At 34.0% G+C, this 15,837-nt stretch overlaps 2 protein-coding genes and 1 pseudogene across 3 annotated transcripts; all 3 read right to left on the reverse strand.

Moving 5' to 3' along the window:
- Nucleotides 1–4,758: 4,758 nt before the first annotated feature.
- Nucleotides 4,759–5,572, reverse strand: LOC116114402 (glutathione S-transferase F9-like). The gene is made up of 2 exons (XM_031400544.1): nt 5,429–5,572; nt 4,759–5,240 (listed from the first exon to the last, which is right to left on the reverse strand). Exons 1-2 carry the CDS (start codon nt 5,570–5,572, stop codon nt 4,860–4,862), a joined length of 525 nt encoding a protein of 174 aa, XP_031256404.1. The 3' UTR covers nt 4,759–4,859.
- Nucleotides 5,573–6,599: 1,027 nt separating this feature from the next.
- On the reverse strand, nt 6,600–7,707 carry LOC116115000 (annotated as a pseudogene).
- A 2,506-nt stretch (nt 7,708–10,213) lies between these two features.
- On the reverse strand, nt 10,214–13,984 carry LOC116115357 (protein JASON). 2 transcript variants are annotated; one of them, XM_031401522.1, is made up of 7 exons: nt 13,722–13,984; nt 13,591–13,639; nt 13,431–13,504; nt 12,252–12,400; nt 11,071–11,875; nt 10,905–10,987; nt 10,214–10,683 (listed from the first exon to the last, which is right to left on the reverse strand). In XM_031401522.1, the coding sequence occupies exons 1-7, from the start codon at nt 13,881–13,883 to the stop codon at nt 10,575–10,577; spliced, it is 1,431 nt and encodes a 476-aa protein (XP_031257382.1). In that variant the 5' UTR covers nt 13,884–13,984; the 3' UTR covers nt 10,214–10,574. The 2 variants fall into 2 exon arrangements, with proteins under 2 accessions (XP_031257382.1, XP_031257377.1); XM_031401517.1 differs by having other exon boundaries at nt 12,252–12,490.
- Between the last annotated feature and the right edge of the window lie 1,853 nt (nt 13,985–15,837).

The following is a 15,837-nucleotide window of genomic DNA, read 5'->3' on the forward strand; positions in this document are numbered from 1 at the left end:
AAATCACAAATGTATATGGATTGAAAGCTAAGGCCAATTAAGTATATAATAATATTGGCAATTAAAGTCAAAACATGCATCCTCTAACCCTTACGTCTTGCTTTGCATAATGAACAAATCATGCTCATCGTGGAATATTAAGGCTTTCTTGTTCCTTTAATCAAACAAAAGTATCATTGTTGTCTGTTGACTTTTGTTTGCCATGACAAAATTAAAATCAATTCATTTTCTTGTCTTCAGTATCCTAAGAGTTGTATAAGAATACTTAACATTACTTCTTTTTTTGCATTAAATATTAATTTTACATATATGCTTATATTACTTACCCTCACCGATAGAGATAATTGACAGTGTGTTTCTTATTATATAATAATTAATAATTATTATTCATCTTTGCTTGTTTGACTCAAAGAGATAAAAGAAATCATAAATAAATAATGCTATTTCCCAAGGTTGGTTTTGTGGTCTAAGTGTGACTAAGAAATACATGTATATTTCCTTATTCTAAAATTCAATTTTATTTATTCAATTATTTTTAAACCCCAAGATTTGTTAATTTAACTAAACACCTTAACAACAACAAAAAAAAAAAAAAGATTAAAAATTGTTAAAACACCCCCCATCCACCCCCATTTGCCAAATTTGGCCACCACTGTCGCAAGGTGGCGAATCTAGCGTAATTGCGCACTACCAGCTAGATTTGTCCGGTAGTGTACCAATCTATCTTTTTTCGTAGATCCACTGTAGCTAGTCGTCAACGCGACCATATTTTGCCGTCGTGACAACTAAATGTGGCCAGATTTGGCGATCTGACTAAAAAATGTCATATCGACACAAGAGCAGTCAGATCTACCGGTGTGCGCCATTATAGCAATTTGACATACCCTTCAGTGGTAGTGGCCGACTACAGTATTTAATGGAGTAGGTGGAGGTATTTGTTCACTCTCAATTTTTTATTAAAGGTGCTAAGCAATTAACAAACTTATATGGGATTTTTTAATTTTTAAATTTACCTCCTAATAATAATTACCATCTCAACTTTTAAAAAAATCAACCTAAAATAATGAAACAAACCATCAAATGCTTTTGAGGTAAGTAAAACTGTGTGAACATCCAGATGAAACCAAGTAACGTGTCTTGTAAAGGAAGCGAATTGATGTGAGCATTTGCATCTGGGTCAAACACGTGCAACAACGATTGCGATGTTGTTTGCATTATTTCTTGGATGCTTTTAAATCTAATTAATGACACATGCGGTGTCGTTTGCTTATGCGATTATTATTCTTCTCTTCACATCATTCCTTTGAAACTTTTCAGTTTCAGAAATAATTCTAAAGTAGATGTGAAGAGCAGTGTATATCAACTTAAGAGGTGAATTGAATAGCTTGCGTCAATTCCGATTAATATGTAGGGGTGGGATAAATAATTCGAAAATTGGACTGAACTAAAAATTAGGTTTTTTTACAAACCGATTCGGTTTTCAGTTTGTGAAATTCAAAAAACCGGAAAACCGGTTCGGTTTGAAAAAAATTTCAAACTGGTTAACCGAAAATCGATTTTTAAACCAGTTTTACCCTAAATATAAAAGCAAAAAAATTTTTTTTTACTACTCACTCTATTTCTCTTCACAGTTCGTCTTTCTCCGCCTCCGAATCTGAAAATTGAAATCTCTACACTTCATCTGTTCATCACTTCAAAAGTTCCAGACTCCAGTTTGGCAGTTCCAGTCTTCCACACCGTGAGCTACTCCATCCACAGTCCACACTGTGAGGCGTGAGCTCCTCCATCCACAGTTCCACATCGTGAGCTACTGAGCAAAGCTGACTCCATCCACTATCCAGTCACCATGAGCTACTCCATCCACACCGTGAGCTACATTCGTCGTTCGCCAGCACCCAGCACTCCAGTAGACTCCACTCTCCAGTCAAGCAGTCATGCCATTGTCCCACCGTGAGCAGGCTCGTCTCTCCAAGCTCCGATCTGGCGATCTTCACGTTCACAATCCACAGATCACTCTCCAGTCAAGCCACCATGAGGAATTAAAGGATAATTTGAAACATTGAAGAATTTTAAGGATTAAAGGATAATTTGAAAATTGGTTAACCGGTAACCGAACCAAAAATTCGGTTTGGTTTACATTCGGTTTTTAACCGAAACCGGTCCGATTCGGTTAACCGGATTATCCCTCCCCTATTAATCTGCTGATGTAATTAAAATTAGTAATCTTTTCTATTACTATATCATAAAATAAACCCATATTATATGNCCGTCATTTTGACCATAAGATAAAACGTGTAACGAATAGACATCAAGATAACGACAAACAATAGACATTTAAAATGGTAAATTAATTGTAAATCACAAAATGTATATATGGATTGAAAGCTAAGGCCAATTAAGTTATATAATAATATTGGCAATTAAAGTCAAAACATGCATCTCTCTAACCCTTACGTCTTGCTTTGCAAATAATGAACAAATCATGCTCGATCGTGGAATTATAAGGCTTTCTTGTTCCTTTAATGAAAACAAAAGTATCATTGTTGTCTGTTGACTTTTGTTTGCCATGACAAAATTAATAATCAATTCATTTTCTTGGGCTTCAGTATCCTAAGAGTTGTATAAGAAATACTTAACATTTTACTTCTTTTTTTTGCATTAAATATTAATTTTACATAATATGCTTATAATTACTTACCCTCACCGATAGAGTATGGGGGTGTTTGTCTGAGCTTATGAAAATTAGCTTATAAGCAATTGTTGCTTATAAGCTAAAATTAACTTATAAGCATTTAAAATTTTAAGCAATTACGTGTTTGGTTAAAATACTTATAAGTGATTGATAAGTAATTGACGTGTTTGGTAAAATATGGCTTATAAGTATATTTTATTATAAAATTACTAAAAAAAGTACTACATTAAACAAGGGCATACTATGGAATTTTAAAATTAAATAAGGATAATGTAGTAATATACTTAGTCAAACTAGCTTATAAGCAAAGTACTTATAAGCCAAAAAAAAAAAATACCTCCCCCCTAACTTATTTTTTTGAGCTTATAAGCTCAAAAAAATTACAAACAAATAGGTCAACTTAATTTTAGAACTTATAAGCAAGTTTGACCAGCTTATAAGCTTAGACAAACACCCCCTATAATTGACAGTGTTTTCTCATTATATAATCATTAATAATTATTATTCATCTTTGCTTGTTTGACTTAAAAAGAGATAAAAGAAATCATAAATAAATAATGTTATTTCCTGAGAGGTTGGTTTCGTGGTCTAAGTGTAATTAAGAAATACATATCTGTTTCCTTATTCTAAAAATTCAATTTTATTCTATTCAATTATTTTTAAACCCCCTAAATTTGTTAATTTAATTAAACACTTCCAACAAAACAAATAAAAAAAATTAAAAATTGACAAAAACACCCCCACCTACAGTTATTTGCCAGATTCCAGCCACTATCATCGGAAGGTGGCCGAAATCTAGCTAGATATGGCTGGTAGTGCGTCGATTTATCCTTTTTAGGTCAAATCCACCGTAGTCGATCGTCAACAATCAAATGTGGCCAGATTTGGTCGTAGATCTAGTTGAAAAGGCCATATCAGCACAAGACTAGCCAGATCTACCGGTTGTGCATCATTACGACAACTTCGGACCATCTTTTAGTGCTGGTGGCTGGCTACCAGCATTTAATGGATAGGTGAAGGTGTTTTTTATTCATTTTTAATTTTTGTTATAAGAGTGTTTAGCTAAATTAACAAGCCTATGTTATGTTTTTGTTAATTTTTAAATTCTACCTTTTAATAATACCCATCTCAACTTTTAAAAAAGTCTACCTAAAATAATGAAACAAACACACCCATTCAAAAGCTTTTGAAGGTAAGTAAAACTGTGTGAACATCCAGACTGAAACCAAGTAACGTGTCTTGTAAAGGAAGCGAATTGATGTGAGCATTTGCATCTGGGTCTAACACGTGCAACAACGATTGCGATGTTGTTTGCATTATTTCTTTGGATGCTTTTCTAAATCTAATTAATGACACATGCGGTGTCGTTTGCTTATGCGATTATTATTCTTCCCTTAACATCATTCCTTTGAAACTTTTCAGTTTCAGAAATAATTCTAAAGTAGATGTGAAGAGCAGTGTATGTAAACTTAAGAGGTGAATTGAATAGTTTGCGTTAATTCCGATTAATCTGCTGATGTAATTAAACTTAGTAATCTTTTCTATTACTATATCATAAAATAAACCCATATTATATGCACATGGGCCGTAAGCACAATAGGCCCAAAGTTGAAACATACAACCTCAGTATTATTGAGCTCCGGCCTAACTGTATATGGGCTTCAATGCAGCAAATTTGGGCTCTTACAAATTTTGTTTAGTCTATGGTGCTGGCTATCAAAACTTTGAAATTGTTTTGTTGTATTTTTATTTGTATAAATCATTATTGTAGTTGTCTTGCCATTTATTATAGAGTAACATTATACAATCTGCATATTATTACAAGCATTCTTTGATCCTGATATATTTACTTTTTATAAGCAAATACTGATACTGATACATAAACAACAGAAACCTCACTGAAAGTCTGAAAACACTTAATATAAGACTCCGTGCAGTTAAAAGAGTAGAAGAAAAACATACAAAAACCAAACCACATTTGGAAAAGGAGATTCAGAACTCCTAAACAAAACCTGATCTCAGGCAACTAAATGGAACTGTACAACTGTTGGATCTTCTTCCAGGATGGTCTGTTACTAATCTCATCCCACCAAATACTCACATGCTTTCTGTCTCTTATCATATACTCTCTCTCTATTGGACCTACCAAGTATTCTGTCATTGGAATTTAACTAAGATCGGCTAAGCTGAAGAATTCTCCACCTAAGTACTTGCTTTCTGAGAGTCTCTTCTCATAAATATCCAGAGCTTTTCCTAGCTTTTCTTCATTTTCGTTTATCAACTTTTCATCTTGAGTAAATCCCAGTTTTGAAGCAAATAAAATATGCATGGTCATGTCCAAAATTGGTGGGTGATAATTGTGTGCCTCAATCTCCACCCACTGCTCCACAACTCCTCTTTCTTCTATAGTTTTTCCCAGGAGATCAGTTCCTTGAGACTTGTACTTCTCTGCATTGTATCTTATGATTGCCCGTGATTCTAAAGAGTAATTGCATGAGAACGTTTCCATGTCAGCGAACAGTTTTATAATAGATATAAAAGAGAAAACAAAAGATATATAATATGTAATTAAGTAAAAGACAATTAATAATCTTTTTTTTGATAAGTTAATTATTTTTTTTTGATAAGTTACAATTAATTACAATAAACCACCAATATTTGATCAGACATGAATATAATCAAATAGACTATCTCATTAAAGAAAAACAAGAAAAAGAAAAGAAGTTTCTTAGAAACCTGTAACTCGAGGAACTTAGGAGTTTTATGCTCTCCTTTGAAGAGATCAATAGGGACAGGCTCAAATTTTATCCCTTTCTCAGCCAGGCATAACATCAGCCGTTTTGAGGAAGCGTAGGCAGGGCCGTACACCTTTACCACCATTACTGTTGCTGATATTAAGCTCTTAAATTTATCGAAACGCTTTGACTGTTGGTGTCAATGAGCATTCAGTTTCTCATCATTTATAGTGATTGTAGTATGAAGCTCTAGGCTAAGCAACGAAGTTTTTAGTCAAATGGCATACCTACGTGGTGTGATTATAGTAGAAAACTTGCATGTAAAATTGGATCTTTAAATTCCTTTAAGTATCATCACAAAATATCATCCATGACCATATCCTTTGTTCAGAATTTGTATAACTTATATACTCTCTATTAAGTTCTAGAGGTCAAGCAGATAAGGAAGACTCTTGGCTTCCAAGCTTACTCTAGTAAGTTGGTATGCATGTCCCTATCTTTCCTATGACCAAAAGAAATTAACGTGAATCATATAAATTGGGACCATTGAAAAGCTTATAACTACGTACTGGCAACATGTAGCAATTAATAGATATATTAATGGAGGGAATCAATTATTATATGAATGATATTGGTAATGTTCAACGAATGGATTATAAATACTAGTTTAAAAAGGATAACCAGGTTTATTGACAAACAATAATGCATCATTGTGTGTTCAGTAGAAGGCAATATTTTGTGATACACGTTGTGACTTGTAGGATATTGCACCATTCATGGTCGTTGGGACATTGATGGCTGTTGCTTTCATTACTTATTTAAGTAATTGTAACCTCTTGTGGTGAAGATTTGGTTCATTTACATTATTAAGTGTATAAGATAATTTATTAGCAAGACTATAATTTATGTGATAAGCCATATGCTACGACATCGCTCTTTTTGAGATAGATATTGAGATGGATTTGCCCAACAAAATGCTCTTGTGAAACTTTTGATGTATGTAGAGCAAAAGAGAGAACTTCAATTATGATCTCAGTAAAAGAAAATTCAAAGAGCAGGGCCAATTATAAAACATTAAGCTGCCCCAACGTTTCAGAAGTGACATTTACCCGCTCATTTGTAAAGGAATTTGAATATAGTGTTATGGATTGAGTTGAGAATATAAGAAAAACTAGTAGATGGAACCTGGAGTTATCATACTCTTAACTAATTAACAAGAAAAGCTCACTTATACCCTTTATTAAGCGAACAACTGAAAACAGAGTCGGGAAACAAACACAAACTGAAAACAAGCACAAAGCCAGACTTGTAAATAAAACAGCATTCAGAACATGATCACAACCAAACTGAAGTGGATAAAAGAAAACAAGCCATTTCTAGAACTGCATGATCTTCTTCCAGGATGGTCTGTTGCTAATTTCATTCCACCAACGACTCACATTCTTCCTGTCTCTTATCATATACTCCTTTCCCATTGGACCAACCAAGTATTGTGTAAATGGAAGGTGACTCAGATCAGCCAGGCTGAAGAAATCTCCACCTAAGTACTTGCTTTCAGAGAGTCTCTTCTCATAAATGTCCAGAACTTTTCCAAGCTTTTCTTCACTCTCCTTAATCAACTTTTCATCTGAGGGAAATCCAAGTTTTGAAGCAAATAAAATGTGCACTGTCATGTCATAAATTGGTGGATGAAAGTTGTGTGCCTCAACCTCTAGCCATTGTTCCACAACGCCTCTTTCTTCTATGGTTTTACCCAGAAGATCAGTTCCCTGAGACTTGTATTTTTCTGCATAGTACCTTATGATAGCTCTTGATTCTACAGATTCATTACATGAAAAGTACAATCTAATCAATATATGATTTTATAGGAAATGAAAGAAATATAGAACAAAGACTAATACATCCATTCATTAATTACCATATAAAGTATAATCTCCATCTTGAATCACGGGAACTGCTCCAAAAGGCTGGATTTTTCATGAGATTTCAACCACCAATTGATCAGAAAATGAAATTAAAACTATATGTATAAACAAATTGGTTATCTCTAAAACAAAAGTAAAAATATTTACTGTTAATATTTAACCTGTAACTTGAGGTACTCAGGATTTCTATGCTCTCCTTTGATAAGATCAACAGTGACAGTCTCAAATTCAATTCCCTTCTCAGCCAGGCATACCATCACCCGCTTTGGCGAAGCATAGGCTGGTCCGTACACTTTTACTACCATTGCTATTTAATTTCTCTAAAAACTCTGCTTTCTCGGTGTTAATGGACCCTCCATTTATAGTGATTTGTATGGCTTTCAGGGACTTATCTGTACACAACTCAGATTTCAGAAAATGACACTTACACACCTATTATTTGACGGACGGTTAAAGTAACGATTTCATAAGAATATTTGCTGAAAAGGCTAGTATCCTCCATTCAAAATCTCTAGCTAGTCATCCTTATCGCATTGAATTTACTCTTGTACTTTGAATATTAACAATAATTGAGTCAAAAATATACGCACTTACGTTTCCAACTTTAATATAATTTCTCGGCGTTAATGGACTCTCCATTTATAGTGATTTGTATGGCTTTCAGTCTGTATACAACTCAGATTTCAGAAAATGACACTTACACACCTATTATTTGACGGACGGTTAGTGTAAAGTAACGGTTTCATAAGAAATATTTGCTGAAAAGACTAGTATCCTCCATTCAAAACCTCTAGCTAGTCATCCTTATCGCATTGAATTTACTCTTATACTTTGAATATTAACAATAATTGAGTCAAAAATGGCTTTGGTTGGATTTTGGGAATACTACTTTTAATATTCCCAAAAAAATTAAATAGTAAAATACCCAAAAACTCACAATATTATTCAACTTTATTCAATATTTTTTAAACCCTCTAAATTTTTTAATTCAATTAAATACCTCTAAATATTTTTAATGTTTTTGTTACGGCGACTCCGGCCACCCTCCGGCGGTGGTGGCCGACTGTCCGGATTTGAGGGTGGATTAGGGGTGTTTTTGTTAACTTTTAATGTTTTATTATAAGGGGTGTTTTGTAAAAAAACAAACATAGGGGGTATTTTAAATTTATAAATCTTACATCGTAATACCCGCCCAATTCAACTTTTTTTTTAACTTTTTTCAAAAAACTTTTCCCAAAAACACAAAATTGTGAACCAAACGGAGCCATACGCACTTACATTTCCAACTTTAATATAATATCTATAGGTAAACAGTAACCAACTAAGATTTTTTGAATGACATTCAAGAGATTATAAGTTCGATCCATTGAATTGTTAACGAGGATTTCCACTAGAGAGATTTACTCCTACTGTTAACACCAAGAATTTCACATGATTACTTGAAGTGGAAGTGGTCATAAACTGACCGACGTTATGGACTATATAATAAAGAAAAAAAGAATTAAATATAATCCAAAATTTTAAAACCTAACCAACGTATCCAAAATCCAAATCCAAAACATTATCAGACGTTACTTGAAAAAAGTACCGGCTAAAATCTTTCAATCAAATAATAATAACATAATGAAACTCGCTCAGAGTCACCGCTACCTCAACAATCTTTCCTACACTATCTTGTATTTTTAGAAAGAACACCATCTGTTTGATAAAAGTCCCAACAATATTTAACAACAAAATACAATGGGTTTTCACATGTCGCACTTATCATTCACCCCCATTTCAAACCAAACCATACAACGAACGCAACACTAAATTCACAGCCAAGTCGTTAACCACCGCCACTAAATCAAACCTACAATGAGTTTCTAGATGTGATGACTTGAATATACAGAAATCCTTTAGTGAAAGAAAGATTAAATGTTCGGCAAAAGAATTGAACTTCAGGTGACAAATCTAATAAAACAAACTTGCAGAGCGAGAGCGCTAAAGAGACGAGTGCGTTTGGTAAAAGCTGTTGAGGTACTTTTGGTTGGTGGTTGGAGACCGGTGGATTGGTGGTGATCGATGAGAAAAAATAAAAAGAAAATGAAAAAACACGCGGGCGGAAACAGAGTGTAAGAATTTTGGGAATGTTTACTAAATTTATTTATTTATTTATTTTAAATTTTTGAATAGATTGTTGGTAGGCAGAAATCAAAATTATTTCGAAAATACATTAAATTGTCGAATGTGAAGTTAACAATTAATCTGTAAAAAAGAACCTTCAGAGCTTAGAGCTCATCATCACGAGGCTCAAAAGGAAGGATTAAGGGAAACTTATAGAGATTTTGAGAAACGAAGGAACACGAGCGGCAAAACATTGAATTCAGATTGAAAACTATCAATTAAGACAATAATTGAAGAACATCATGATCCCCTCAGGTTTTCGTATCCACATGTTGATTGCCGCTTCAAGTGTTCGCATTGTTTCTCTTTCACTCTTTCTAAAACCCTAACCCTCGCCTAAACAGCAATCGTGTTGCAGCTTCCTTTAAACGTTTTAAGGGCTTTATTTTTTCTTTTTTTTTTTTGTTTTTTTTTTTGAACCCTTGGTTTCTTTATTATTTTTCTTGATAACCCCATAAGGGCATAAGGCAAACGTTGGGTTGGCTGGGTTCTGAATTCTGATAACCCCACTAGGCTGAGAAGGAGCGGCCAACAAAGCTAGTTTAGACGTTTGTGAATACGAAGATATTTTGCGATTGAAATTAATGAGAAAATATGCAGGAATAAAATTCCATCATACATAAAAGAGAATTTAATTTAGTGTGGTGAGTGATTAAGTTCAATTTGCCCATACCACTGGTATATTAACATTTAGATTAATAGTTTTGGAAAATAAATTAAAATGATAGAAAATGCAAGCTCAATTAATTATGAGCTTTATCACTGTTCATAATCGATTTCAGCCTCCAAAAACATTCCAGTTGTAACTGAAACATTAGTTAATATGTAAAAAACTACAATGAAACTGAAATTGATTCAGAAAAACCCGCGCATCAGATCAGTGATGCAAAGAGTTGTATTACTGATTTACATCGCATCAGGATGCTTACAAGCAGTGTATCCAGAAAAAGCTTTGTTCAATGAATCGCTGCACACCAATCATCATGTTTCAAAATGTAGACTTGTATTATATTGACAGATCAATCTCAAACTCAAGAGCAGGACACTGGAAAAAGATCAGCATGAAACAACCGACTTAGAATGTGGGGAAGGCCGCAACTGAGAAAGAGCAGTATCACTTTCTTCATTCTCATCCAAAACCATGGGAGTCTGGTTTATATTCTTTCTGAAAATCAGATAACTAAAAGATCAGACTTCACATCTTAAATCCACGTTGACAACCTTTTACTATAACCAACAAAACAAAATAGAAATAGAGATCAAACACTTTTTATTCAATTTAAAAAAGAGCCTGTCCCGTATAAGCACACATCGATCTACAGTATGGGGTGTACACTACATTTTTATATTCTCTAATGACATTTAAGTTTAAAGGAGTGTCCATACCTTTGAGAGATGAAACTCTCTTCAGACAATGCCTTTTCTAACCTCTCCTCAAATGGTGTTGCATGCCAACTAACTTTCTGATCCTGCAAAGAAAACCAGCAGTTTAAATGAAACGTTCCATGAGTCAAAACAAAATGATAAAAAGCTTTAAACAACCATAAGATACCTCCTTGTATTTATTAGTTGAATTTGGAATGCCATTTCCATCCCACCACCTGGGCGGAACTTGAGGAGTTTCATCCTCATTCCAATGAGCAGCGACCATCCCAATGATAGGCCTGTCCGATGGAGTTCTACCAAAATAACGGTTTCGACCAGAAGCAACTCCAAGATTTTTATTTTCCTCATCGAGAGTGGATGCCGGTGGCTTCAACCAAGCAGACAAGCTTGCTTCCACCTTCAAGTCTTTACCGATAGAAGTTTCTTGTATCCCCTTCTTCGACATTGGGGTTGCATCTTCTGACTGTTCAAGAGATTCTCTCAACTCACCTGATAGTTGATGAGAGTCAAAATCACCTGTCTTCAATGCCTTCCACTGAGAATCATTCTCCACTGGGTTTGAAACTGAATATACATACTGAGACCTGATCCGAGTATTCCCATTAGCTAAACTTTTAAGATTTGTAGGAAACACAGTCCCAGGTGTTTGCATATCATCAGATAGCTTTAGTGGGGTTGGATTTGGTGAAGGCTTTGACACACTCTCAGTGCCTGGGGATTCATGTTTGGAATTTTGGCTACAATTTCCAGATGAAGACCCTTTAGATGTATATACGTCAAAATCACATTCAAAACGAACAGATTTGTTCTTGCCCTGGACATTAGTGCCTGAAACCCAAGGTGAAAGCGATGTTGTAACGTTTTCAGTCTGCGCAGCATGTGCCTTCCCTGCTACATTAGCACTCCCTGCTTCACTTCCTTCAACAGAGATGATTGAGATCCTTCCGGAGTTTTGTACATTTGATATACAGCTACAGAATGAGAAAGACATTGGACATATGTTAATTAGCAATAGAATTTTCGGAAATGAATTATATGGTATAATTTAAAAGGGAACATGCACATTGCAAGCATTTATACTTCTAAGAAACCATTATGCCCAAGACATAAAATAATAAAAACCGTCTCACCAAGCAACAAATTTTCCTCTTTAAAACCATCAGAAGGAAACCTAGTGGATTGAATATAAAAAAAAAATAGTTTTCCTAAGGCAATGAAAGAGTAAACCTCGTAGTTGAGACAGAGAGTTAAGATACAGTGATCTTCCTTCCATTTCATAAGTGTTCAAAGAGTAAATATTGTATACATTAACTGGTTGTTAACAATTTGTTAAATTAGAAGTCCAACCTGCTTGGTGAAGAAGCTGATTCCGTTCCCCACTCTTCAAAAAGTTTGGTGGGAGTAGGGCGCTGATCACATTGTCTGTCCAGCTGAAGTTTCTTTATGGATGTATTAGGAAGCCATGAATGGAACTTTGAGGGTTCTGAATCTTTATCCTGAGAAGGTGAAACTTTAAATTTCTCAGATGCTTTCCTGATTTCGGCTGGAGTCTCAGGTAAAGTACCACAAGCTTTAAGAAACTTGGCCTGCAAAACTTCGAGAGGTCTTTTAATACATCGAGGACTAGAGAGAATCTTTTTTAAACTGTGATGAATATTGAATAAAATTAACTATATAAGAGCCACTTTTCTCTTTTTATCCCTTCTTCCTCTAAATCCTAACTTAGCTTGCAACAACATCCAGTATGATATAACCCTTGTAACAACTGTTACAAAGTATGAGTACACACTCGTGTGAAGAGCAACAAAAGCAATAACAATAACAATAGTAACCCTTATAACAATGGAGTTAAAGTATAACCACACCCTTTATTGCAAATATATATATATATAGAGAAAGAAGAGGAAGAAGAGTCAGCAAAACCATAAAATGCCAAGTCGTTTTTCTAATTGAAAAACAATCTTACATTTCGTTGGAATCAAAAAACAAGACAACAATTTTCTAAAAGGGGTGGGTAATGGCATTATAATAGATTGCAACTGTAACCTACTCAACTCACAAACTAAGAATGTCAGCTGATCTAGCTCATTTTAGCTCTACATGCAGCTAAATTCCCATTTAACTAATTTATGTGTCACCTCATTATCAATTTTTCCAGTCATTGACTGTCAGACTAAAACAAAAAATTTCCTGGCACTACAAAAAGTACTTTTAGATAGTAAAATTACTTTCGTATTAGTTTCAGAATTTTGATGAAATACCTTAAAAAAAAAAAAAAAAAAAAAAAACTTAAAGTGCATTTTGAACGAGTGTTTCACTTCATAAATGTCGAAAGTGCTTTCATGAAAGTTGCTTTTGCTCAAAACAAACAGCATTACATCCTACAAAAACACTGCCAAACACGCCCTGCCTTCTTCTTCCAAAGGATACACCTCTGCTTCCACACGCAAAATTAACATAATAATTAACTTACAAAGATTTAGCAAACAATAAGAGAAAGAGAAATAACGCTACCAGTACACATACCTCATCCTTGAGCCCCTTTTCTATCTGCGGAGATCCAACACGCAGATTTCCCCGACTCCATGACTCTTCTTTCTCTTCAAAACACACATAAACAAATTTCAAGAAACCACAATGAAATCCAAACAAAACAAGAAACAAAAATATAAAAACAAACACGCACCTTCAGAAATAAAAAGAGCGGACAAGCGATTCTTGGAAACCCCAGGCTCCTAATAAGAACAAACAAATGCTGATCCATTACATTCCTTTGTTCACATAAATTTGAAAGACTTAAACAAAAGAAAAGCTTACAGTGTATCTAGGGATGGTAGAATGAGAGATACGAGAACGATCGTCTTTGATGCGAAAGCAACCGAAGAAACAGCCCATGGCTCTAGACACCGATCTGTAAAAAAATGTAAAAACTGATCTGCAAATGTTACGAATTCCACGATTTAACAGCTCAAATATCATATCATATTATCGGCAATTTCTCCTTTGTTGTCAGTGTCAATAATGAAACCCTATCTTTTTTGCTCTATTTCTTGAGGGTTTTATTTTTAATCGCTCGTATAACAGTGCGAAGAGAGTTGTTGCGTCGTTTTTAAAATTTGAACTAATTAAACGAGGGAAAAGAAACGCCTCGAAAATTAAAATAATTATTTAGTAAAGGGCCGCGCGTGTAGAAAATTCTCTAGACTCGCTATTAATATCTGACACATCCTGCGTTGATTCATCTTTTATTAGGTGATAGTTAAATGGGCGAGTGTTTATACTGTTGTGTGGGGTGCGAGTGGTAAGCGAGAATGGTAAGTATTGTTATGAACTTATATGTACTTACTAGAATGTGTGGAATCAGCGGCGTAATGTATAAAATTACACTTTTATTTTCTAATTAATTGAAATTATTTTTTTTCTTAAGTTGCGGATAAATATTGTTTACTTACCGCCCCGACTTTGACCTGTTGAGTAAATGCCAGAAAATGTTAAAAACACTACTCCTCTTAGATATGGCAATAAGCATGATATTTTCAGATACCCGACTCGATCTGACCTAAAAAGGGTGGGCTTTACCCAAAGTTTACAGGCTTGGGCTTGAGTCTGAGCTTGATTTTAAGGTTTAATCTCGGATACGGGCTGGATATGGGTATATCTTTAGGCCCAGCCCGTCCTCAAAAATTTTAGTATTAATTTTACTAATTTACCCTTATACTGTATATTTAATTACAATGTTATCCTATATATATATATTCATTTTTCCCAAACCCTAACCTCAATTTTCATCCCATATTGAAGGTTTAACATGTTAAAATTGTCTTTTAATGAGTTAGATGGGTTTGGTTCAACTTATAAAAGTGGATTTCACCATAACATATTATGCACAGCTGAAAAGTTAGTATAATCAAATATTATCGAGTTTTAATTGCTCACTTATTGCTTAAATTATTTGCGAAAATAGCTTCAATTAATATTTAAAAACTATTTCTATAATTAAAAGTATAAAAAAAATTTGAAATTTATTAATATTTAAAAATAAACATTATTAAAAAAGGCAGGCTTAGGCCGGGCCTGCGGTTATAAAAAACCTGTCGGGCCAGGCTTGGGCTTTGCCTATCATACTCGTAACGGGCTTGGGCCTGTGTCATGAGGTCGGACTTGGGTCTGGGCCAAGGGATATCCGGTCCCGGCTCGGCCCATTGCCATCACTAACTCCTCAACAAGTGTCAATTTTATTTCATTTTTTATACTTTATATAAAACAAACGTTATTGGTCCGTTTGGTTCATTATTTGATCGTTTTTAGAATAATATTTTGAAAATAATTAAATTCGACGGGTATTACGATGTAAGATTTAGAAATTAACAAAAATATCTCTTATGTTTGTTTATTTACTAAACACCCCTATAATAAAATATTAAAAGTTAACAAAAACACCCTTAATCCATCCATTAAATATGGACAATCGGAATTTGGTAAATGTGGGTTGCTGGGGTGTTTTTGTAATTTTTTAAAAAATTATTTGAGGGTATTTAGTTAAATTAATAAATTTAGAGGGTTTAAAATAAAATTGAATAATATAGAATAATATTTTGAGAATAAGTCATTTTGACTGTTTAACTTTATTGGGAATACTAATAATAGTATTCCCAAGAGTAAACCAAACGGACCCTATGTTGTTGAATTTGAGAGGGACTTTTGAACAATTTATAATGAAACTATATTTGAGTTTAACCGATATATCTAAGATTTTGTAGAGGGGTGGATTGTGATTGTGTGGTCTCTTTTGTTACCAAAAAAATGAAAGTTGGGAGTTAGTTCAACTCTACCTATTAGCTAAAGATTCTCTTCTAATTTAGGCAAAGATAAATTTATAACAAAATGAGAAAATATGTGGGGACATTTAACACTTCCTTTTTTTAAATCAATT

The sequence above is a fragment of the Pistacia vera genome, unplaced genomic scaffold (genome assembly GCF_008641045.1).
Source record: "Pistacia vera cultivar Batoury unplaced genomic scaffold, PisVer_v2 Contig122, whole genome shotgun sequence".
Lineage (NCBI taxonomy): Eukaryota > Viridiplantae > Streptophyta > Magnoliopsida > Sapindales > Anacardiaceae > Pistacia > Pistacia vera.

Bases quoted from the DNA above. Each gene is read 5' to 3' on its own strand.
- LOC116114402 (XM_031400544.1), bottom strand. From the start codon at position 5,572: ATGGTGGTAAAGGTGTACGGCCCTGCCTACGCTTCCTCAAAACGGCTG. The intron at 5,241-5,428 runs GTTTCTAAGAAA...TATATATCTTTT, and splicing joins CTAAGTTCCTCGAGTTACAG to GTTTTCTCTTTTATATCTAT.
- LOC116115357 (XM_031401517.1), bottom strand. From the start codon at position 13,883: ATGATATTTGAGCTGTTAAATCGTGGAATTCGTAACATTTGCAGATCA. The intron at 11,876-12,251 runs GTTGGACTTCTA...CTCATTCTGTAG, and splicing joins TCAGCTTCTTCACCAAGCAG to CTGTATATCAAATGTACAAA. The intron at 10,684-10,904 runs GTATGGACACTC...TCTGATTTTCAG, and splicing joins GAGAGTTTCATCTCTCAAAG to AAAGAATATAAACCAGACTC.